The following is a 23,190-nucleotide window of genomic DNA, read 5'->3' as shown; positions in this document are numbered from 1 at the left end:
GTACCAGGGATGCTGCTGCAGGCACGCTCTGCAGCACCTCGGCCTGCACCTCTGCACCACCATTACTCAATGCCTCCATAGATAAAATTAAAAAAAAAAAATAAAATAGTGGATGAGCTTGAGCTCCCTGACATAGCAACAGTGCGTATAACCCAGCGCTGGCTCCGCACCAGGCGCACGAGCTCCGTTTGCATTTCATATACCCCATAACTGCCTCCTGTGTTTTCCCTCCTCAGGTATTTCAGTCTTTTCATTCCTGACACTTCATTCATCGCTCAGAGGCTCTTTCAGCGGGAGGACAGGGTCGGTGTAAGACCCGTGGCCTCCTCCCGATGGTAATGTTGATCTTGGAAGCCAGTGCTGCCAAGCCGCAGCGGTCGCCAGCGCTGCTCGGGGCGAGACGGCCACGTCTCCCACGTTTTGGGGAGGCCAAACAGCAGCCAGCGAGGTGCTGGTGAGACCTGTCTGGGGTCTCAGTCCTGTGCTGCAGCCTGGGCCCGTTGGCAAAACTCCTGAGATGCGGTTATAAAGAGGAGAGGTTGGTTATTCCAGCCTCAGGGCTGAGCTTCTCCAGCTCCCTCCCCATCTCCCTTCCTCCCCTTCTCACTCACCAGGAAACCAGCCTCGGGGACACCAGCCTGGGGATGGAGCTGGAGAAGACTGTGGGTGCCTTATCATCATGCGGCAGATAACGACCCAGGTTGAAGGTGTATTACACGAGATCATAGAATCATAGAATGGTTAGAGTTGGAAGGGACCTTAAAGATTATCTAGTTCCACCACCCCCACTATGGGCAGGGACACCTCCCACCAGACCAGGCTGCTCAAAGCCCCGTCCAACCTGGCCTTGAACCCCTCCAGGGATGGGGCAGCCACAGCTTCTCTGGGCAACCTGGGCCAGGGGCTCACCACCCTCACAGCAAACAATTTCTGCCTCACATCTCATCTCAATCTCCCCTCTTTCAGTTTGAAGCCATTCCCCCTCATCCTATGGCTCCCCTCCCTGCTCCAGAGTCCCTCCCCAGCTTTCCTGGAGCCCCTTTAGGGACTGGCAGGGGCTGGAAGGTCTCCCCGGAGCCTTCTCTTCTCCAGGCTGAACCCCCCCAGCTCTCTCAGCCTGTCCTCACAGCAGAGGGGCTCCAGCCCTCCCAGCATCTCCATGGCCTCCTCTGGCCCCGCTCCAACAGCTCCGTGTCCTTCTGCTGTTGGTGCCCCAGCGCTGGAGGCAGCGCTGCAGGGGGGTCTCCCCAGAGCGGAGCAGAGGGGCAGAATCCCCCCCTGGCCCTGCTGCCCACGCTGCTGGGGATGAGCCCGGGCTGCGGGGGGTTCTGGGCTGCCAGCGCACATTGCCGGCTCGTGTTGAGCTTCTCATCCACCAACACCCCCAGCTCCTTCTCCTCAGGGCTGCTCTCCATCCAATCTCTGCCCAGCCTGGATTTGTGCGTGGGATTGCCTGAATGTTTGCCTCAGAGAGTGATTTAAACCCGAGCCGGGCAGAGAAGCCCCCAGCGGAGGTGACTTTGCTGGCTGGTGCTGGCTGGGCAGGGCTGGCAGAGCTGCATCGTCCCCGCACGGAGCAGCACCGCTCGCCGCCCGCTTCCCCCTTTCCTTCTGGCACTGGGTTATTTTCAACTTTTTATAAAGCAACTGTAGCCCAGTGTGCTAACGGGAGGTGATGACAGCTCGGTAGGTAGGGCCGGTGGTGCTGACAGCTCGTAGCGTTACACCTTCCCCAGGAAAATTGCGGCAATCACCTGGCAGGGTGGAAAAAAAAAAAAAAAAAGAGGTGTTTGCGCAAAAGCTGTGATCACCGCGGGGATCGCGGTCCTGCTAATATTTATTCTAGCAGATCCACCGTGTTTGCAGGGCCGCGTTTCAGGGAAAAGCTCACAGCTGGGTATTTTACGAGGGGAAGAGTTAGGCGAAGAAATGTTGCTGCGGGATTTCTCCAGCGTGCGTGCTGGCGGGGCTGCCAGTCTCCAGCCCCCGTCCCCCACGGGGACACATGCTCAAGGGGAGGAAAACCTGCGGAAAAGGATGGATGTGGCCTTCCCGGCTTTTAGCCTTGGTCCCCGCAGGGTGCGGAGCATCACAAGGTGTAGCCTGAGCTTGGTCACCACCACGCAAAAGGGCTTTGCTCTGGAGGTCGGCTGCTAGCCCTGCGGCTCGTTCCGAGTGGCCAAGGGTTTCTTATTTGTGTTTTTAGGTGATTTTTCAGGGGCTTGCTTTAGCAACGTCTCATTTTCTCCCTCTCCCTGAGGGATTGCCTGGAATGCTGGATTGCTGCAGCTTCGGGGAGAGTTGGGGGAAGAAAAACCAGCACCGCAAATGGTCAGAAACAGGTTATTGTGGTTGTGAGTAAAGGTGTTGCGGGTGGGAGGTACGTTACAGATGCTCGCTGGGTGAAGTCAGGATGGCCAGAAGCATCTCCCAAAAGCCACTTGTGTCAGATCTGGCAGGGTATCTGGATTCCCATGGTTTCCTTGAGACCAACAGCATTCGAGATGCCTGATACCCCTTTGGGTCTGGCGCTGAAGGACAAGGTCATGGAGAGCCTCGGAGGGGACCCAGGGCTGCCTGGTCATGGGGAACAAGCGCCGCATTGTCCCACCAAAACTGCTCTTTGGCCGATATCAATAGAGGACTTGACTGCCCAGTTTTGCCAGCTCAGCACTTCAGCACGCGCTAAATTCACCCAATAAATAAAAAAATGAGAAAAAAACTCCCGATGGGTTGAGAACAGACGCTGCATTGACGGTGGTGGCTGATCCACTGCAGCTCCGCAGCCAGCACAGGCGATGCTGGCTTGGTTATCACCATCTTAGGGGGGACCCTTCCCCAAAACATCCATCCCCACACCCTTGAAGTGCTGTCCCCACTGCTAAGAAGGTGAGGTGTGGTATTTTGGGGCAGCCGGTGCCTGTGAAAACTTGCTTTCCAAGCCGAATGCCGGCAAACCTGCGTCAGAGGGAGTCCCTCCACCCAGCACCCACACATGGCCTTCCTCCATGAGCAGCTGCTGCAGCGCTGGAAGCTGTGGGACCATCGGAAGGATTTTTCCATCCTCTTGCAGGGAAGGTACAAATATCACCTGGAACGACTCAAGTGGAAAATGTTGGGTTGCAGCATGTGTGTATTTGAGCAGGAAAAATGAGGCTGTTGGCTTAATCATCTTGCCAAAGTCCAATAAAATGCAAATTTTCCCTGAAAGTCAAGTACGTTCATGGCTGTTCTCCGAGATGTGTCCAAGCTTGGAAACACTTTTCGTTTGGATGGGAAGAGTGTGCCATGGACCTGTTTAGTCGCTCTCCAGGTTGCCTCCTCCTTCATTCATCATCACAGGCGTCGCCCACCTCCTTCTCTGAAGCGCTGTAGAGCATCTTCCGTCCTCGAAGGATGCTCCAGCCCACCCACAGCAGCCCGGCACACCCGCCTGTGGGTACCGAGCCCAGGGAAGGGCTGGAGCCAGGAGATGAGCTTGATTAGCAGGAGAAAAATTAACGTTCTCAGAAGTGCCAGAGTTCTGTTTGTAGAAGGGATTTGCACTTCTGAGAGGGCTGTTGACTTTCAGGAGACTTAGGCTTTTCAAGTGCCTAAATCACTGTTGGAAATACACTTGCAAATTTTTTTAAGTGCTTAGAAAATACTTCTCCTGTGTCCTCAGGCCTTCTCCGAGTGCAGTGGTAATTACAAGTTGTCCATTAACCACAATGCGCAGATTTCTGCTTGAAGCTGTTAATGCATCCAGCACCTAGCAGACAGACCGCATGAGAGGCACGGCTTGTATTTAAAAAAATGTGAGAAGGATGATGTGGGCACTGGGTGCGGTTGGGTTTTTTAAAGGACAAACGGCTGCTTTTTCACATGGGCTTGGGGCTTGTGGGTTTTGGGGAGGTTTCAGAGGCTGAAGGCCAGGTGAAATGCAGCCCCACCAGCTTGGGCAGCAGCCAGCTTCTCCTTGGGCAGCAGGAACTTCTCTTTCCAGATACGACAGCCTCTGCGTCATCTCCTGCGATGATTCGTTTTACCGTGGTGCGTCAGCCCAAAGCCTCTCAGCGGCGTGTGGTCAGTGGGTACGAAGGCAGCACAAGCACTTTGGAATTCCTAAGAAATGATTGGAGTGGGAAGTAGGTGGGGCTTTGACCTGCATCCCTCAGCGGGGACGTAAAGGGATGATTTTGCTTCAGTTACAGCCTGGGGTGAGATATTTTAGTGGAGTTACTTCCGGCTTACCTGGATTTGAAAGGAAAAAAAACCTCAAGTAAATGTGCACAAATTCCCTGGGAGCGTCGGTGGGGATGTTTGGATCAAGGCTGTGTCTCCAGGCTGTGGGTTTGGTCCTGAATTGTGCCGCAGCAGCCGCCGGCATCAGCCCCGTCCCTCTGTGTCACCGATGCTCTGTCGGGTACCGACGCTCTCCTGGTTATTCCGGCTTCATTCTGGCCATGGCTCTTGGAGAGAGGGTGGAGAGAGGGAGAGAGAGCACCAGGGTTTGCCTTCCCCTGGATAAACCAGTGCAAGAGATCCCAAGAGCTCTCCTACACCCTCCTGCCGTTCCAGGCAACCCAACAGCCGCATTAGTTCAATGACATTTGTCTAACCTCTATCAATGGATTCTGGTGAGGTTTTACAGCTTTCAGAAGTCTTACGCAGTGCTCCGTGATCTTTATTGCTGGAAGCACAATACACCCTCCTGCACCCCCCGTTTCCCGTCTCCAGCCTAAACCCCACTTTTCCTAAACTGTTTCTCAGAGGCCACCTCATCCGGACTTGCCACCTTCTTGCTGCTCCAAGCTCGCAAAGAGCTGCCGGTGCCTGTGTTTGCAGATTTAACCCCACCAGACAGCTGGTTCAGGAAAATACTGATGCCAGGTGCCGGTGAAGCCTCTGGGGAATCCCACCTGATCCATATTTCCACCGAGATGTGAGCTTACACCCATGACTTACCACGGAGTGCCGTTTTTCTCCTTTAGTTTTTCTCCTATAGACAAAATATAAGCCGTGTACCCGAGCTGTGGTCTTCTTATGACAAGAGGTTTCAGTTGACACTAAAAAAAGGCCTCTCCTGAGATAGGGATCTTTAAAAGCGAGGAATCACCTAACGCGGAGCCCTGGCTCACTGCAAACATGCTTCAGGTTTCCTGCTGCACATAAATCCCACGTCAGGAAAGGCAACCATAAAGGGGGAAGGGGAACGCTGATGCTTGTGTGCTCGTGCCTATTTATCGGTGTGGTTTCTGGGGATTTGGGGGCCACAGATGAGATGAGAACCTTCAGCTAGCGAGGGGGCTGCCTTCCCCCGGGTATTTATCGGATGGACATTGAGGCCCATCAGGTGGGACATGGCTGGGCCAGGTGTCTGTGAAGCGACGACACCATCGCATGTGGCTCTTGTAAGAGGCTTGCACAAGCTGCTGAGATGCTCCCTGGTCTTCTCCTGCTCTGAGCAGGCGCTCTGCCCTGCAGCCAGCGGGATGGCCACGTTATTTCCATTGGCATTCACTAATTAGGATTTAGTTTGCTCCTTTAAAAACCAGCCTGGGTAAAAGGCATGCCCTGTCAGGTAAGCACGTTTGTGGTCAGACGGCATCTCCGAGAGGTTGTGTCTGCTCGGCTCTGAAGGGTTTGGAATGCCTGTGAGCTCCTCGTCATTGTCGGAGTTTGAAACCGTTTTGAAGATGTGACAGTACATAAACTAAATCAAGTTTTTCTGGCCAAGACAACCAGCCATGGAGCCTCTTCGCTAGAGAGACAAGGGACCAGGAACTGACCTTGCATGGTCTTTAATAAGGGAGGACAGCCATGAGCCATCACAGCGGAGGGTTTAGCAGCACACGAGCTCTGGCTGCTTAAAGAAGGGGCTGACGTTTCTGTTAGCTGGTTTAATAAATGGAGTTGTTGGAAACATTCATTTATTTTTGGCAGAACAGCTCTGTACTGCCTTAGACATGTGACTGGGAGGTGGTGATGGGGCCGATCCGGACCAGGCTGGGGGTGTTTTTGGTGCCATCGCCTGTGGCAGGGGCAGGAGAGGCACAGGAGCTGCTGTGGATGGGGAGGTCGGGCTTTGCAGAGGCTGCCCAGCTCCCAGGGACCAGGCGGCCAAGGGCTGGGTGCTTCTGCTGCTCCACTTGCTTTCTGCTGGAATGGGGGGGGCTCGCAGGTTTGGGGGTCAGGGGACTCTGAGCTCGTCTTGTAGCCCATCACAGCTTCAGTGTTCACTCCAGTCCATGTCACGGACTCATAGAATTGCCCAGGTTGGAAGGGACCTTTCAGATCGAGTCCAACCGTCAACCTCATGCTGACAAAAACCACCACTAAACCACGTCCCTCAGCACCACGTCTGCCCGGCTTTTAAATCCCTCCAGGGATGGTGATTCCACCACTTCCCTGGGCAGCCTGTTCCAGTGCTTGAAAACCCTTTCGGTGAAGAAATTTTTCCCAATATCCATCCTAAACCTTCCCTGGCACAACTTGAGGCCATTTCCTCTTGTCCCGTCGCCTGTTCCTTGGGAGAGGAGACCGACCCCCCCCGGCTACCCCCTCCTTTCAGGGAGCTGTAGAGAGCGAGAAGGTCTCCCCTCAGCCCCCTTTTCTCCAGGCTGAACACCCCCAGCTCCCTCAGCCGCTCCTCACCAGACTTGTGCTCCAGACCCCTCGCCAGCTCCGTTGCCCTTCTCTGGACACATTCCAGGACCTTCATGTCTTTTGGTGAGGGCCCCAAACTAGACACAGTGTTTGAGGTGGGGCCTCACCAGTGCCGAGCACAGGGGGACGATCACTGCCCCGGTCCTGCTGGCCACACTGTTCCTGATCCAGGCTGTTGGCCTTGGCCACCCGGGCACACTGCTGGCTCGTATTTGTCCAGCTGTTGACCAACACCCCCAGGTCCTTTTCCACCAGCAGCTCTCCAGCCGCTCTGCCCCAGCCTGTAGCATCCGCGGGCTTGGTGTGACCCAAGTGCAGGATCCGGCACTTGGCCTTGTTGAACCTCGCGCCATCGGCCTCGGCCCATCGGTCCAGCCTGTCCCCATCCTCTCTCAGCTGCCTTTTTCCCTTTGCCTTCGCAGAACCGCCAGACTTTCAACAGCCTCACCTGCCTTAGCGCCGGGCCCGAGGAGGGCTCCCAGCGGCTCCCCGGCCACCAGCCATGGACCGCGGCACCCGGCTCCCCGGAGGTGATGCCGGGCAGGACCCCCGCCTGCACCCCGGTACCGGAGCCGCCGCGCTCGCGGGCCCACGAGCGCCAGGCCAGCAGGGACGACCTCTCCTGCGAGGAGGAGGAGGAGGGCGGCGGGAAGGAGGAAGACGGGGCGGCCTGGCGGAGCGGGGGGATGGGCGCCGAGAGCCTCTTCCAGCTGGACGGCGAGATCGATATCGAGCAGATAGAAAACAACTGAGGAGGGAGCGGGTCCGCTTGCCCCCGGGGTCGGGGGGTCGCCAGCAGAGCCATGGAGGGCTCCCCGCCGCCGGGCCCGTGGGGTCCTGCCATGGCTCCCCTCCTGCCAGCTGGAGGCGGGGCTGGGGGACGAAGCAGCTTTGCCAAAATTTCATCAGGTATTTAGAGCAATTCGTGCACGCGCGTGTGTAAATCTTGAATTTCTTCGTAACTACTGTAGCCCGAGATCAGCTCGGCGGAGGAAACTGCCTGCCCGCCGGGGGAAGCCAGGCGCAGGGATGGCCAAAAACCCGCGTTTTGGGAGTAAATGGCTTCTGCAAACATGGAGTCGCGGCTGACGGGGCCAGCCACGCTCCCCGCTCCCCGCCTGCACTTGGTTGTAAGGGGGTGCACAAGGAGAAACCACCAGCCCCGGGGACTGGAAAAAGTGGGGGGAAAAACCAGAATATTGGGATTTGCAAAGCCAGCGCTGGCTGGGGGCTGCGGGGGCGGCTGCGGCTCCTCTGCTCCTGCAGTGTCCCGCGTGGCCCCGCACCCCCCTCGCTCCCCACGTCCCCACGTCAGAAGGAGATCACAAGTGAAGCATTTTGCTTAAACTTAATAATGGTAAGAGCTGGATTGCTACTTTTTTTTTTTTTTTAATTTTCCTTTTCCTGGTGAGGAATTAAAGGGACCCCCAGCCCGCACGGCTCCAGCGCGGGGCGGCATCCGCAGCAGACCTCGGCGGGCTCTGCCGGAGGATGCTCCAATGCCTTTCTTCCCTGTTTTGTTTTTTTTTTTTTCCTTCCCAGTCCCCTCTCTCAAACCCATCCGGAAAAAGCCCCGATCAGGCTCGGTGCCACCCTCTCTCGGGTTCCCAACACCCAGTTTTGAGCGGGGCCAGGCCATTTACCTGTTTACCAGTGGCCGTGCCCTCTTTGCTACCCGAGGCCCGGCCGCCATCCTCTTTTTTTTCTCTCTGTCTTACTGTGAAGGGGCTGTGCGCCCGGGGCACGCCGCGGGGTTACTTGACAAAATCAGCTGGCGAAAGGCTGAAAATCCAGGTAGCAGCACTGAAAACTTTTCCTGTGCCTTTTTTTAAGCACGGATAAAGTGGTGACCATGACGTTTGTACAATAGGAACACTCTTCCCTAAAAATAAGCTGTCCACTTGCTAACAGGTTTAGAAGGACGCATATATTATTTTTTTTCTCCCTCTTTTTTCCTTTTTTTTTGTTTGTTTTTGGTTTGTGGAAAAACTGTACGAGTGGCTTCCAGCATCTTCTGCAGGTTCCCTCGAGCTCGGGGTTTACTCCCTGAGCTCTGCAAAAGCGAGAAAGGAAAAAAAGTCATTGATACCAACAGCAATTGAAGAACACGACAGTTTGAACGGGGTTTGCCCCCCCCCCCCCTGCCCCGTATTGAGTCCGTAACTCAGAAAGGGCTGAGAGCCGCTGGTACAGGTTTTATTCATCATTTCTGGTTATGTTAGTGCACTTTTTTCTGCGGTGGTTCGGGATGCGTGTGGCATCTCCCATCACGGTGGAACCCGTCAGCTGTTATATAGCTTTATCCCTGTCCTGGCAGGGGTTTTGCTGGTGGCAGGGCCAGCCCCAAATATTTGGGGAAGGGGAACCAACAGGGATGTCTTTTCATTTTGGAGAACCTTCCGGCTCTTTTAAAGTGTCGCTTGCTGCATCGTTGAAAAGAAAATACATCCGGGCTTCATTTTTAGCCCTCCTGTAGCGGAAGGCGCTGCTCATCTCGGCCCTTTTGGAAGGGTCCAGCGTCGCCGGTGTTGTCCCGGGCTGTGGCCGCCCCTCGGGTCCGTGTCCCCCCAGCCACAGCACGGCTCTCAGCTTTGAGTCTTCCTGATGCTCGATACCCCCTACCGCCAACGGCTCCCCGGTCCCGGGGCACATAGCTCCTGCTGGCCACGGGCACCTCCTCAGCTGCCGGCTACTCGCTCACCGAAAAAGGGCAAATTCACCCAAATCCATGTCCGGCTGCTGCCACAGAGCTCTGGGTGGGCTCTGGCATGGGCATCACCGGGGCTGTAATTCCTAAGGGCTTCTCTTTTCCTTCCAAGGGCTGCTACCGGTGCCATGCTCACCCCCCCGGTAGGAAGGTGACCAGTGGACCACTTGCCCAGCTGTACTGGCCGTAGCCGTAGCATTCAGTTTACATACAGCACAACCCGTTTGCCTTACTAAAGACGCTTCTCCAATGAGTCATGGCCTTACACTGGGCGCGTTAGCGTAGGCACAGACTACAGTTAGCCACGGTTTTGAGGCCACGGTGGGGTTCTGTTGGGTGTCTGGTTGTTGGGTTTGTATGATTTCATGTACTTATCCTCAGTTTAAGAAAGCCTTACTTTTTAAAGTTTTTTTTTTGTCCTCTCTCTCTCTCTCTCTCTCTGTAGAGGTAAAAACAGTTGTGGATTTATATATATATAAATATATATATAAATAAAAGAATTAAAAATATTAAATATAATATAGTATGTGCCTCAGATTCAGGGGACATCCTGTTGATTGTAAAGGCAGAAGTGGCGTTGGTCCCCGTACCCTGTGCCCGCAGCGGGAGAGCAGGGCATCCCCCCCGGGGGGGGTCTCGCTCTTGGTTTGTAAAGGACTTCACCTGTGACACAGACGCTTTGGTGACCCCCCCCACCCCCGGCAAATCCCTGCCGGCTGCCAGAATGTGATATTAAAGTAATATGCAGACAAGGGATGTTTTTCCTTGCGAGGTAGCTAAAACAGGCTCATTATTGTGAAGAGACTCGGTGGCTCGTGCGGGGCATGACCCAGTCGGGTGAGCAGCCGTTTCGGGATGACGGCGAGCTGCGTCAGCAGCAACAAGGGTTCATCATCCTGAGAAAAAAAAAAAGAAAAGGATTTTAATAGGAAAAGTCTTAGCACGCACGTGGGGAAGTTTGCTCTGTGTGTGCAGGTGCAGCTCTTCGAGCCTGGTCTATGAAAGATTGCATTAAAAAAAAAAAAAAAAAAAAAGACAAAAAGAAGCATTTGTAAAATAGATTGTAATTTTTCCACGTGATAGCGTAGCCTCTTTGGCTGATAAAGTTGTGTTTCAAGTGCATTGTTTAAAAGCTCCTGGCTGAACAGGCTGACAGACGTACGTAGGATGTCAGAGGATTGTCGCGGTGCTTTACAGCGTTCGTGGGTCTGATGGGCGAGAAAGAAAAGGATGGCCAAAAAGAAAAAGAATTTAAAAAACCAACAAAAAAGAAGAAGAAGAAGAAGAAGAAAAAATAAAAAGCCTTCTGAAGCTATGACCTGTAGTAGCCAAGTCTCGCTGGCAATTGCACAATGGCAGCGGGACGCGCGTGTCCCCGGGGAGGGGCTGCCCGAGGTGCCCCCGCCGGTGCAGGCTGCCCGCCCCTACCCCCTCCATGACTTGATTGCACTAGAGCAGCTCAGTCTCAGGAAATTGCTTGTTACTTTTACTGTGTAAATAAAGCTTCCTGGTTCAATAACCAGCCCCCGCCCCGGGCTCGGCGTCTCGCCTCTCTCTGCTGTCCCCGTGGCCGGGGTCGGGGACGTTGGGGACATGGCTGCCCCTCGGGGGGGTGTTAACAGCCGGGTGGTGGCACGGGTTGGGGTTTGATGGGGCAGAGCTGGGCGTGGGTGCAGGAGCCCCACGTGCCTCTCCCTGAGGCATCTCCTCTCCTTGGCATCTCCATGGATGCTGGGGGGCGGGTGGGTGGAATTGGGTCCCAAAAAATGGGTGTGGGTTGGGAATGCCCCCGGCTGGGACCCTCCATCGGGGTGTCTGTGTTAGAAATAGCGAGGGTGTCCAGGTGTCCCAGCCTTGGGTTACACCAGAAAAATGGGCATTTTGTGACATTCACGTGCAGGCAGACATCATGCATCCCCCCCCCAAAAGTGGGGGGACATCTCCCATGGCCCCCCCCAGCCTGATACTGGCTGTTTCTTAGCTGTCTTTAGCTGTTATTCAGCTGTAATGCAGCCCAAAAGGGTACCAGCAAAACGCAAATCAACATTTGCAAATTAAGGCCAGGCTGGACGGGGCTTGGAGCAACCTGGGCTGGTGGGAGGTGTCCCTGCCCAGGGCAGGGGGGTGGAACCGGATGGTCTTTAAGGTCCCTTCCAACCCAAACCATTCTGTGATTCTCTGATTTAAGTGCCTTATGCTTTGTGTTAAGGACAGAGAGAATGTCCCACCCCTTAAAATAAAATCTAAACCCAAGGAAGGCAAGAGCCCAGGGCAGGGCACGGCCACACGGGGCTGTTAAATAAATTCTTGGGGAAACGGGGCAATATCTCCCTACAGCCTTTCTACACCAGAAAGGGAAACGGCCGCGTTTCCTCGAGTGAGCAAACAGTTTAAAAAGTTTCATGACAGATGGCAGGATGTTTATCTGCCTGAACTTAATCAGATTGAAGTGATAGGCTTAGCACACCAGAGCAAAAAGGAAGACTTATAGGATGAAAAAGAAATTCTCAGTGATGTGTCACAGCCTCAACGTTCGACCAGGGTTTGTGGCATCCTTCGCGTGCGCGCGGATGCACGCAGCGCCGTACACTTTGGCTGAACCGCTACCCAGAGGATAAAAAGATACAAAAACAGACCCAAAAAAATTGCACTAAGGTCATTTTCCCAGATGTGGCTTATTTTATTATAATTTAATTCCTAGCCCACTTTCCCCCGCTGTCCCCAAGGGGTGTCGTGCAGCTCAGCGGCCAGCTGGGAGCTCTGAAAAACACGGGTTTCCAGCACTCGCAGGGGGCTACGGGAACACGGAGCGTCACTTCGGCGTCCTCCAGTGACCAGGGTCGTCTTCAGCTGTTGGGACTGCTGGAAACATCGCGGGAATTGTCATTTACCTCCCGCTTGCAAATGCAAAAACCAGTAATTGAATGCAGGCTGGCCAGAACACGCCGCCTGATCATATGTATATATAAATATATATGACACGTACATAATTGCATACCCTTCCACGGTCCCATGGGAGGTCTGCAGCAGGTTAAAGCCCAAATAGTTTTATTCCACTCCAATCTAATGCGCAAAGTCTTGCCCAAACCCCAAGGGGGTGCAGAGCTGCTGACACTGATTAAAAGGGGACTTTTGCCTATAAAAGGGTGTCCCTTGTGAAGGTGACCCTTGCCAAGATGACTCTTGCAAACGCTGGCAAGCGCCGGTGAAGGTGGGCAATCCCCTGCTTCCCTGGGGCAGAGGACGTGATGGAGTGACCCCCAATCTCTAATTCTGCTCCCTGGTTTGAGCCCCTGGCCCTGCCACGCTCTTGCCACGTGCAGCGTGGCCGGATGTCACCACGCTGCCATAGCTGCGCTGCAAAACTGTCGGGTGAGAGGAACTTAAAAACCCCGGGAACGCGCGGGAGTACTGCAATGCCCGGCGGCAGGGAGCAGCTCAGCCTGATTTTACAAAAAAGGACAAATCTTAGGCCCATCCCTGCTCAATGGAGCATCGCTTTCCAGCCCCGCACGTGCTGAGCGCTCCCTGGCAGCAGGATGGGGCCAAACTGATGCGGTGGGTGCTGGGCGGGCACACGGCGCTGGCGCAGGATCAGTCCCGGGGGATGTCCAGCGAGCAGACGGGGCCTGTCCCATTCAGGCAGCTACAGCCCTCAGGGAGTGGGGTTTGCCTGTGGGGTTTGGGTACCCAGGACTGGAGGACAGTCTAGCAACGACTACCGAGAAGGAAAGAAAGCGGCTGAACATTTCCACATAATATTTATAAAGCAGAATTTGTAGTTGTGGCAGGAGGACTGACGGAGCTGGTGCTTTACAGAGACTGGTTCCCAGTTGGGACTGGCAACTTAAAGCTGGGCGCAGCAGAACGTGGCAGAGCCGAGCTGCCCGCGCTGGCTTTCATGGCAGGACCGACCATCCCTGTCGTGCTGCTCCCGATGGAGCACCCGCTGCCGGGTGAGCTGGAGCCGCGTAGGGCACGGCTGGGATTTTAACGGGAACAGGTAGAAAACCTGCGTGTCCCCCCCAGCCACGTCTGCCTGCGAGACCCCCACGGAGGGGAGGAAGAGCCCATCGGTCCCACGGCTCTCGCCGCTTGGTCCAGGTAGGGAAAACCATTTCAGATCCTCTAAACATCCCTGCCAGCGCTCATCCGACTGAACACAATAACAAACAGACCAGATCTACCGGATGGGGTTTATTCCTGACATGATGGCGTGGTTATTCCGTCACGTGCCGCAACGTTACCAGATTCCCGAGCCCTGACCCGGACAGGGACTAATCATGGCAGAAACACGGTTACTGGCTTGCCAAGGGCACAGGGGCTGTCCTCCTCCCCAGGGTTTTCCTTCCGCCCACGGCCAGAGGCACAGAGGGGACCCCACAGAGCTGGGACCCAGGGCTTGGTGGCCTCCATCACCCCTCAAGGACATCTCCCACCCCCTCTCAGGCACTCAAAAAGGCACAGAAAGGGCGAGTTAAAAAGCAAAGCTGGTCCGTGAAGGGGTGCTGGGTCCCCCGTTTCCCACCCAGGGCTGGGTCCCCGGGGTGAGCAAAGAGTTAAAGGGGGCAGTGACCCCCCCAGCATCGCTCGGGGGTGGCAGAGGGCCCTCAGCACCCTCCGGGCTCCGATGCGGGGAAGAGCCTGGCAATCCTGGGAGAGCCGGTTTCAGCTGTGCTGGCAGGGGCACGGCACCGAGGGGAAAACGTTCAAGACATGCCGGAGGAGAGCAGGTTCCGTCTTCCCTTTGACGAGGTCAGTAGATCATTTTAGTACCGTTACGTGAAACATTTAGGAACGGGCGCTGACCCCCCCAGGCAAGGCCGGGTCTGGGTGCGTCGGCGCCAGATGGAGGTGGGCGAGGATGGAGGGGCTGCACGTGAGGCCTCCTCCTCCTTCCTCCCCATCGCCCACGGCGCCGTCGGTCTTACAGCTGCTGGAGGATAACGTCAACCGCCTCGGCGAGGTTGTTCACGTACGCGTCAGGCTTCACGTGGGGGTGGTTTTCATCGCAAGGCCTGCAAAGGAGACAGAAAGGCACGGCTGAGCAAGGACGGGCTCCCAACCAGGTCCCATGTCCCCGGCCATCCTGCTGCTGCCCTCACAGGGCCCAGGGTGGCACCGAGGTGTCCCCAGACGGAGCACCCTCGGGTGAGCCTGGGTCTCACATTCCTCCCTTTTCTGTTGTGGTTTTTTTTCTTTTTCTCCTTTTCCTTCTCCTGTCCCTACCTCCCCCACACCCAGGTCCTTCCTGGGTGCTACGGTAGATCCCATGTCCGTGTGCAACTGGGCTGGGCAAAACGTTGCAAAGCCTCGTATGAAGACAATCTACATCGTTATCTAACCCAAATTAATGCACACCATTTCACACGGCCCTTCTTCATGCAGGCAATAGCAGCAGATGACAGGGATCTCTGGGGAGAGACTTCACTGCGAGCCTCGGATCCCATGAAACCGTGCAAATGATTACTCTCCCATGGTTTTTCTCTAGAAATAGGTAAGAAATAGGATGATGTAAGTAAAGAAAAGAAGAACCCCCTTCCGACCTAGAAACACTGAAGGTCTGTCACGGCTTCAGTGACTGGGAAAGCTCTGTCAGGGCTTAATTTTGCAGATAACCATCTTCTCGTAAATCTAACAGTGGTGTTTTCAGAGGCGACCACGAAAAGGGTCAGGCTCACCCTCCACAAGGCACCACCCCAAAGGAGAGCGGCTTGGAGCCATTTTTTGCCAATGATTTAATTAGAGGTACTGGCCTAACGAGGCGCAGATGCACAACCCTGTTTTACTGACTCAGCAGCATTGCTGGCGGGGAGGGGGGCAGAAATTTTCCAAACCTCGTGGTGCTGTTACGGCTCTTGGGCTGAGAAACCCAACAGCTGCTGAAGAGAAAACATATGTATTTTATACGCTTAATGGCTTTCCTTTGGGAAAGGGATGAAAGCCCGAATGTCCACCTCCCAGTTCTCTCGCTGCCTGTAAAGGGCAAACTTTTATTTAGCACGGGGCGTCTTCTCAGCGAGGAAGATGCGTTTCCCATCGGATGCATGGGAGGCAGAGAGATTATTATTATTATTTATGACGTGCAGAATTCGGTGAGCGCTTGTCTGTACAAGTACCAAGCGATTTCTTCAGTTCCAGCACTGAAGCCCCCCAGGGCTATTTCCTTTCTGTTCATTTTTCAGCCGCGCTCCCTCCGGCCGAGTACACCAGCTCCTCGCAAAGGCCTCTCTCGGGAGCCCACACTGCTCGGGATTTTACGTGCGGCAAAGTTACAGTATCCAACTAGGGAAAATAAAAGACACCGATATTGCGCTTTCCATCACCCGCAAAGCCACGTCTGGCACGAGGATGACGGCTCCGTCAAACAGATTCCACGTTGGTGCTGACTGTCATCAAAGCATCTTATTTAAAAGGTGGGAGGTTATTCCATGGGCCTTTATTTAATTACACAAGTTCTACCTTGTTACAGGGCTAGGGTGCAATAAGAACAGTAATTATGATGGTTTTTAGGTTTTCCTCAACTGAAGAAGAATTTAGATTGCCGAAGGTAAAGCAAGGTATAATATACGATGGAGAAAAAACCTTCAAATATAAAGCAAGTAAAAATCCAGTATGTATCCATCCCTTAGGTGGCGATTATTGTTGCCCCCCCCCGATTTAACCAAGAGGCTGTTATGAATACAGAAATACCTTTGGGGAGCATGGTAACGCTCATGTCTTGTCAATAATCCGTAATTTGAGCGGAGATCTAAACAAAGTAATGAACAAAATCTTCCTTCCACATTATGCCCAGTTTTAAGACCAGCTTGAAACGAATGCTTCTCCAACAAACTTTCAATTACACAGCCCTCTTTGATCTATTAAAAGGATTTTGTGATTGAGATCTGTGCTGACTATACAGAAATCCACCTGTAACTCAGCTGCTAACTGCCAGTCATCAAGGAAATGCCCTGTAGACACCAAACGTGTGCTGCGGAAGCGAGGGGGGGGCGGTATATATAAAAAAAAAAATAAAAAAAAATATAAATGTGTGTATATATATACTGCAGTAAAGCAAATTAAGAAATAAGGTATTTTTACCCATTCATCCAAACAACGTGTGATGACAGCACCCAGACTGGCCCGTCACCATCTCCTGGCTCCAGCTTGGTTGATGTTAAAACCCACCTTAGCTCGCGGGGAGCTTCAAGTTCACCCCCGCGTGTTGCCCAACCGCCCCTCCGGACCGCTGGTGTGGACCTGGGCTTCATTTTTATCTGCTGCACCCCTAATATTCATCCGAACCCGACTATTTGTCTTCTGCTTAGCAGTCTGATACCCTACAGGGTTACAGCTGGGAACCCTATGATGTTCTGCTGTGCCCGTGTTGCAGACAGACGGCCTCGCTCACAAGGGTTTCAATCACTTTACTAATACTTTACCGGCGTTATCCATAAGAAAGTGAGAGGAATATGCTGCCTTTAAGCAGCAGATGTCTCCCATTAGAGCAGACGGGGTGCAGCAGAGCCCAGGGGTCCAGCAGTGCCTGCCCTGCCTCCAGCCAGGACCCCGCTTCCCTCCCGCGGTGGGGTCCAGCCCCGTGTCACCGCGCTGTCCCCGCACCGTCCATCCCCACCCCTGGGCTGGAAAGTGTTCTTCATTTCAGCCCACGGCACATTTTGGAGTTGTACTTTTGAGACATGCCACATGTCTTAGATTACCTATATGCCCATCGCTGCTAACTGCGCGGAAATGCAATAAATAAGATTGTCCGAACTCTGTAGGAAAGCAGAGAACTGGAATAAAACACACTTCCCTGCTCTCCCGCCTTCTCCTAGGGCCATTCTGAGGAGCTTTTTTCCTGTCAGTGCCGCCCCAAGAGCTGTTTCATGTGGCCTCCGCCTTTGTCTCGCAGAACGCTTTGTAGCTCACACAACTGCGCACAAACAGCCAAGCGATGCTTTTCCCCTCCCTCAGCTCAGTATTGCTCTTTTAAGCATCTGTCAAAAGGAAACTGCAAGCACCAATCCCCAAACATACTAATGCCAAGAAGCAACGCTCCAAATGTAGCGAAACAATTCAGGAGCCCAAGCCCGGGTGCCAGGAGCGAGGCAGAAGCGAGAGCTGTGCCATAAAACCTCCGGGCAAACCCAAGATGCTGGAGGATGAGCCCTTCGTCTGCCGTCCGAAGGGAGCGGAGACCGTGGCTCTACGCCAGCCTCCTCCCTGGAGGATTCAGGCTGTTTCCCAGGAGAAACCCCCGGTTACTGAGAGTTTTAAGAGAGCCTTCAGTGGAACACTGCTCTGGAGCTCGGCCCCGATGTCCTGGGTGTTGCTTTGGTGCATCAGAGCCTCCCTGGACGGGGCCACCAGGTGCAGGTAGGAAACCTCAACCAAGGGCAGATCTTGGTCTCACGGTTTCAGCTTGGCTTCTCTTCCAGGGATGATGACCCTTTTTGCATTGCCACCACAACAGCAGGTCCCAAAACTGACAGTAGAGCCTACATGTTGTAACTTTTCTTTTTCATATTCCAGAAATAAATAATAAAAAAAAAAAAACTAAAAATATCTTTAATTTGCTGGGTCAGTTGAAGAATGAACTTGCACTGAGCTAACTTTAAGACAAACTCCTTCCGATTTCTTTTTTTTTTACGTGGGACTCCGGTTGCAGAGAAGAACATAAATCAAAATGACAGAAAATTATATTCTGCAGCTGAATATTGAGCTGTCAGCAGTCTTGGCCAGCGCACAAACTCGCTTGTGAAAAATCAACTACAGCCTTGGGAAACACTCTCTTCAGCAAAGCAGGACTCCTTGGAGCGGGTGAGCACCACCACAGCTCGGATGCGTACGCAAGGTACATTTGCCAGCCCAAGTTGGCCATGACAGCCTCCTGCTCCCTCCGGGAAATGTGGCACTTCATTTCTGCATTGCCTTTTGGTGGCCACCTTGCTGGTATATGAAGTGGTCAGGGAAAGAAGTGGCTTAGCACAGGGAACCTCTGAAACTCAGGGTGGTCCTTCTTGGTCCCTACTGCGTTGTGAGGGCTCAGGGACAGATGATCTGTGCCTCCGCGCACAGGGCGATGTTAGCAGAGTACGTCCTTCAAAAGAAAAAGCCACCCCAAATGATCCGTACGTTACAACACATTAAAGATATGAAGTATCTTTAGCATGATGCAACACCAACAGAGGTCTTGAGGCTCGGTAGTTACTCACGTCCATCAAATCATCCTCAGGAGATGACTAAACATCCTCCTCTCCCAGGGACCATTTATCACTGTCAGTCCTGCAGGAGCTGAGCGGCTATCTATAGCCCCATGTGCTCTGAGCCAGATCCTCCGCCCATACTAAACTGGTTAGTTCAGATCAATGCTTCAGTCTGAGACATCAAGAAAGCAGCAGGGTGCTGCAGAAAACCGGCTCTGCAATTTTAACTCTTCACTCGGTCACTTGGTAAGAGAAGCTCCGGCGTGGTACCAGGGCTACTGACTAGTAGAAAGTAACGTCTTCCTCCTGGTGAAGCATAAAACCCAATCCTAGATCATAACGGGCAGTGAAAAATCAGCTTCTGCAAGAATAAGACAGTTCACTTACTGTCTGGGTCAGATTTCCACTTGGATAGGTCTGTTCTGACAAGCTCAATTCCCTACCCATGCTCAGCTATCAGGAATGGTCTTGAATTGCCCCGACCTGCTACGTCATTTTCTGCAATTGTTCACTCAGATGCAGTTGAGTATCTGTGAGGGATGAAGGGATCTACACTGGTTTGTGTAGTCCTTTGCAGGAACTACTAGTTGTCTTTAAAGTGAATAAGAAAATATTCTGCATCAAAAGGAGGGTGTAGAGAGGTGGGGGTTTGGCCTTTTCTCCCAGGTGAATAATGACAGGACCAGAGGAAATGGTCTGAAGTTGCAGCAGGGGAGGTTTAGATTAGATATTAGGAAGAATGACTTTACTGAAAGAGTGGTCAGGCACTGGAACAGCCTGCCCACGGAGGGGGTTGAGTCACCATCCCTAGAAGTATTTAAGAAACGTCTAGATTTGGCACTTCAGGGCATGCTCTAGTGGCAGAGATTGTAGGTTGTTTGGTTGGACTCGATGATCTTAAGGGTCCTTTCCAACCATGAAGATTCTGTGATTCTGTGAAAAGGACTGTGGCCAGCAGGGCAAGGGAGAGAATTCTGCCCCTCTACTCTGACCTGGTGAGACCCCACCTGCAGTCCTGCCTCCAGCTCTGGGGCCACCAACAGCAAAAGGACACGGACCTGTTGGAGCAGGTCCAGAGGAGGCCACGAAGATGATCAAAGGGCTGGAGCCCCTCTGCTGTGAGGACAGGCTGAGAGAGTTGGAGGGGTTCAGCCTGGAGAAGAGAAGGCTCCGGGGAGACCTTAGAGCAGCTTTCCAGTATCTGAAGGGGCCTACAAGAAATCTGGAGAGGGACTTTTTACAAGGGCAGGTAGTGATAGGAAGAGGAGTAATGGCTTCAAACCGGAAGAGGGGAGATTTAGATTAGATATCAGGAAGAAATTTTTCACTCTGAGGGTGGTGAGCCCTTGGCCCAAGTTGCCCAGAGAAGCTGTGGCTGCCCCATCCCTGGAGGGGTTCAAGGCCAGGCTGGACGGGGCTTGGAGCAACCTGGTCTGGTGGGAGGTGTCTCTGCCCAGGGCAGGGGGGTTGGAACTGGATGATCTTTAAGGTCCCTTCCAACTCTAACCATTCTATGATTCTATGAAATAGATGCAGAAGGGAGCAGTGCCAGGGACAATGTAAAAGGATGTCCCTAAAAACACAGACTTTAACTCTTTTCTTTCCCATAGCAGTTGGGATTCAGGGATGGCATGGGACGCTGCTCACAGCCAGCTCCGATCAGTGCTCTCATACGGGACATGTTCTGCAAAGGGAGTTGGAGCTGCAGAAGACGAACAGGCGGCAGGTGTCCTGCTGAGCTGGGAGCCAAACGTCCCACCAGGAACAAGGAGGGGATGTCTGAGCCCCAAACCCTCACGTCATACTGTCCTAGGAAACTTCTTCACGTACTGGTTGGAATGACTTTCTCAGCGCCTTGCTTGCGCTCATTTCCAACAAAACATATGGAGAACAAAAAGGAAACAGATGGATTACTGCGCGGACAGACTATTTAGCAGATAAAAGTCTGCGTGGAGGTAGCCGACATGGATAGTCATGGCCACAGGGATGGAAACAGCCCCAGAATCCAGCTCAATCCGAGACCTGTCTAAACTTGACTTCAGAGAACAGGAGCAGGTGGGGATTGATCAACACATGATTAGTATCCCAGGTTAAAATTAGCTTTTGCATAGTTCTTTAAAAATACGGGTGGGGAGGAAAAACACCACGCAGGGCCAAAGCAAGGCACAGAAGTTAATTTGAAAAAGACAAATGATCTCACATTCCAGCGTACAGAGCTGCAGTCATTTGGCAAACCTGATCTGTAACACAGCGTGTCCCACGATCGCTGACCTTTCCAGCAGCACGGCGTTCCATGAGCCAGCAAACCCCACCCCACCACCTCTCCCTCTGTTTCCACAAGGGACCTCTCTGTGCCACCACACAGGCTTCCCGCTGCCTCCCCAGTTAAACAGCATATACTCCTGCTGCATAAAATGAGATAAAAACCCTTGAAACCATTTCTCCCGACAGTGTATTCTTCAGGGGCTCTTACCATCGCTGTAAAATATGTGAGACAGAGTTTAACAAGATTTTCTTTATGAGGAATGTAAACAGACACTGTAACCTTTGCTAGTTTCTTTGGACAGATGCAATAATTTTCCTTGGTGCCACAAGTGAAACTCTCTTTTTTTTTTTTTTTTTTTGTGAAACGTGCAATTTAATCAGTTTGGCACTGAAAACCTAAATAAATCTCAGTGACCGACAGCACACTGATGGGCAGCTGATGAACGGCTGTAGAGCACGTTTCCTGACGTTACAATGAGAGACAAACCTGCATCAAAGCCAATAAACGCACCCAATGTTGGAGCAGGTCCCAGAACTTCAGGGAACCCCGTCTCTGGACCCCATAGCTCATGTCACACCCAGATCTTCCCCGGAATAGAAAGAGAGACTTTTGAGGTTAAAATACGAGATTTTGGAGAGCCGCTGTGCATGACCTGGGGCAGAAGGTTTGTCCTCACGAAGCAGCTAGCACCTTCCTTTGCTTTTCTGCCATTATTTCGGAAGATGTTTTTCCTCGGAGAGGTGGGCACCATCAACAGAAGCTCCTAACCACAAGCCATGTGGCCAAGGATGCCTTCTACATTGCTGCAGAAGTCGGTGGCCTCTGGAGATGACCTTGCCATGCCATCTCCTCCTGGCCAACACGCCTGCGAGAGCTCCAGGAAAGCAAACCCACGTCAGAGCAAACCAGAGAAATCCTCCACTGCTCTTCCCTTGCCTCCCAGAACTGCGCGCACAGCTAATTGTGTTTAATTGCGACTCATTTAAATTCAAGCATCCACAAACAGGTAAAAATTAACAGCCAAATTGTTTGCTAACATCTGAAGGAAGTCTGTGGGCTTTCCTCTTAATCGTTCCCACTTATGTTAAACTGCTACAGTTTTAACTGAGCAGAATAAACCGGCTTAGGTACAACACTTTTCCAGGCAACAGAGAGGAAAATGCTGAGATTGAGGGGACAGGGAGTTATCTTCCTGCATAAATTACCTTAAAAAAAAAAAAAAAAAAAAAAAAAGCTTGGCAAATGCTAGTAAACGTTCCCAAGATCTCCGTTTTTCTGAATTTCAAGGCACTTCCTGGGGTGAACACTTGTACTTTTCAAATGTACGCGTGCTGAAAATTTAATTTGGAGTGTTGTGGTAATTTGCTTGTTTCTAATCAGTTGGCTGCATGGTGATGCTCTAACTAATGAGCTCAGATGCACAATTCCAGAAACAACTGCTTAGAAGAGGATGCCGAGAGTACTGGAAGGGCTAAAATAGATGCACGGGGGAGCATGTGGTGTGGATGCCATGGTTTGCTCTACCAGGTCTTCCACCAGGTCTTCTACTGGGTCTTTTTAAACTGGCACTTGTAGCGCTGAGATCCAATGCAGGACAACACATCAGGGAGCAAGGAGGAGATCAGAAATGGCGATCACAAGTGCAGGTCCATGGAGAGCAAGTGGGGCTTCAGCAAAATAAAGCAGTAAAAGGAGCAGAGGTGACCAGGACAGATCACAAGCTGGAGGCTGGCAGTGGCAAACTGCTGTGGATTTTACACATAAAGCTTGGGAGAGGGTCAACACAAATATTTCCAGTACTTCTCTTCACAGGCATGACCTTTACTTGTGCCAGTTGTAAATTATCCCTTGAATAATCCCCATTCCTGACATTTCTGCAGGATACACCGCACCAACCAGCCGTTGAACATACAACGTTGAGGAAGCGGATGACGCAGGCAGCTGTTTTCCTCCACCCATCCCTATTTATTTTCTATCTCAGGAAATACAGCACATGTGAACGCACCAGATTAAGAGCTTTGGAGATTAAAAGTCCTAAAAGTCTTTGTCCAGGCTGTGGATAGGACATTTACAGATTCATCCACATACGTGCTTAGCAAGTAAGAAACAGGCATGAAGAAAGGCAGGACGGCGATGGGGAGATGTGATGCGAAGTGCTGCCGTCGGGACAGAGGGTACTATTGACTAAATGCTCTCATGTGATTACACCAGAGCATGAGATTTTATTAGAACTGACTTGTTTCCACCACCTCCAAAACGCCTCATGCAAAAATGCACTGGAAAGTCAAGCTGGTTTGAACAAATATTTAAACAAGCAGAACGCTGGTGTGAAGGCATCTGGGCAGCAATTTTCCTTGTCAAAACTGCAGAGCTCACTC

At 52.6% G+C, this 23,190-nt stretch overlaps 2 protein-coding genes across 3 annotated transcripts in view; one reads left to right on the top strand and one right to left on the bottom strand.

Moving 5' to 3' along the window:
* Positions 1 to 10,885, top strand: part of FAM53B (family with sequence similarity 53 member B) — a 55,581-nt gene extending 44,696 nt beyond the window's left edge. For both annotated transcript variants that reach the window (XM_074592280.1, XM_074592281.1), the window contains one exon: positions 7,071 to 10,885. In XM_074592280.1, the coding sequence (XP_074448381.1) occupies positions 7,071 to 7,400 (330 nt within the window). In that variant the 3' untranslated portion in view covers positions 7,401 to 10,885. The remainder of the gene's footprint in view (positions 1 to 7,070) is intronic.
* Positions 10,886 to 13,537: 2,652 nt separating this feature from the next.
* The window catches only part of LHPP (phospholysine phosphohistidine inorganic pyrophosphate phosphatase), a 94,481-nt gene continuing 84,828 nt past the window's right edge, over positions 13,538 to 23,190 (bottom strand). Inside the window, exon 7 of the mRNA XM_074592053.1 lies at positions 13,538 to 14,373. Within this exon, the coding sequence (XP_074448154.1) occupies positions 14,283 to 14,373 (91 nt within the window). The 3' untranslated portion in view covers positions 13,538 to 14,282. The remainder of the gene's footprint in view (positions 14,374 to 23,190) is intronic.

The sequence above is a fragment of the Larus michahellis genome, chromosome 6, assembly GCF_964199755.1.
Source record: "Larus michahellis chromosome 6, bLarMic1.1, whole genome shotgun sequence".
Taxonomy (NCBI): domain Eukaryota; kingdom Metazoa; phylum Chordata; class Aves; order Charadriiformes; family Laridae; genus Larus; species Larus michahellis.
Note: the sequence above shows the minus strand (reverse complement) of the source record. Positions and strands in the feature narration are given on the sequence as shown.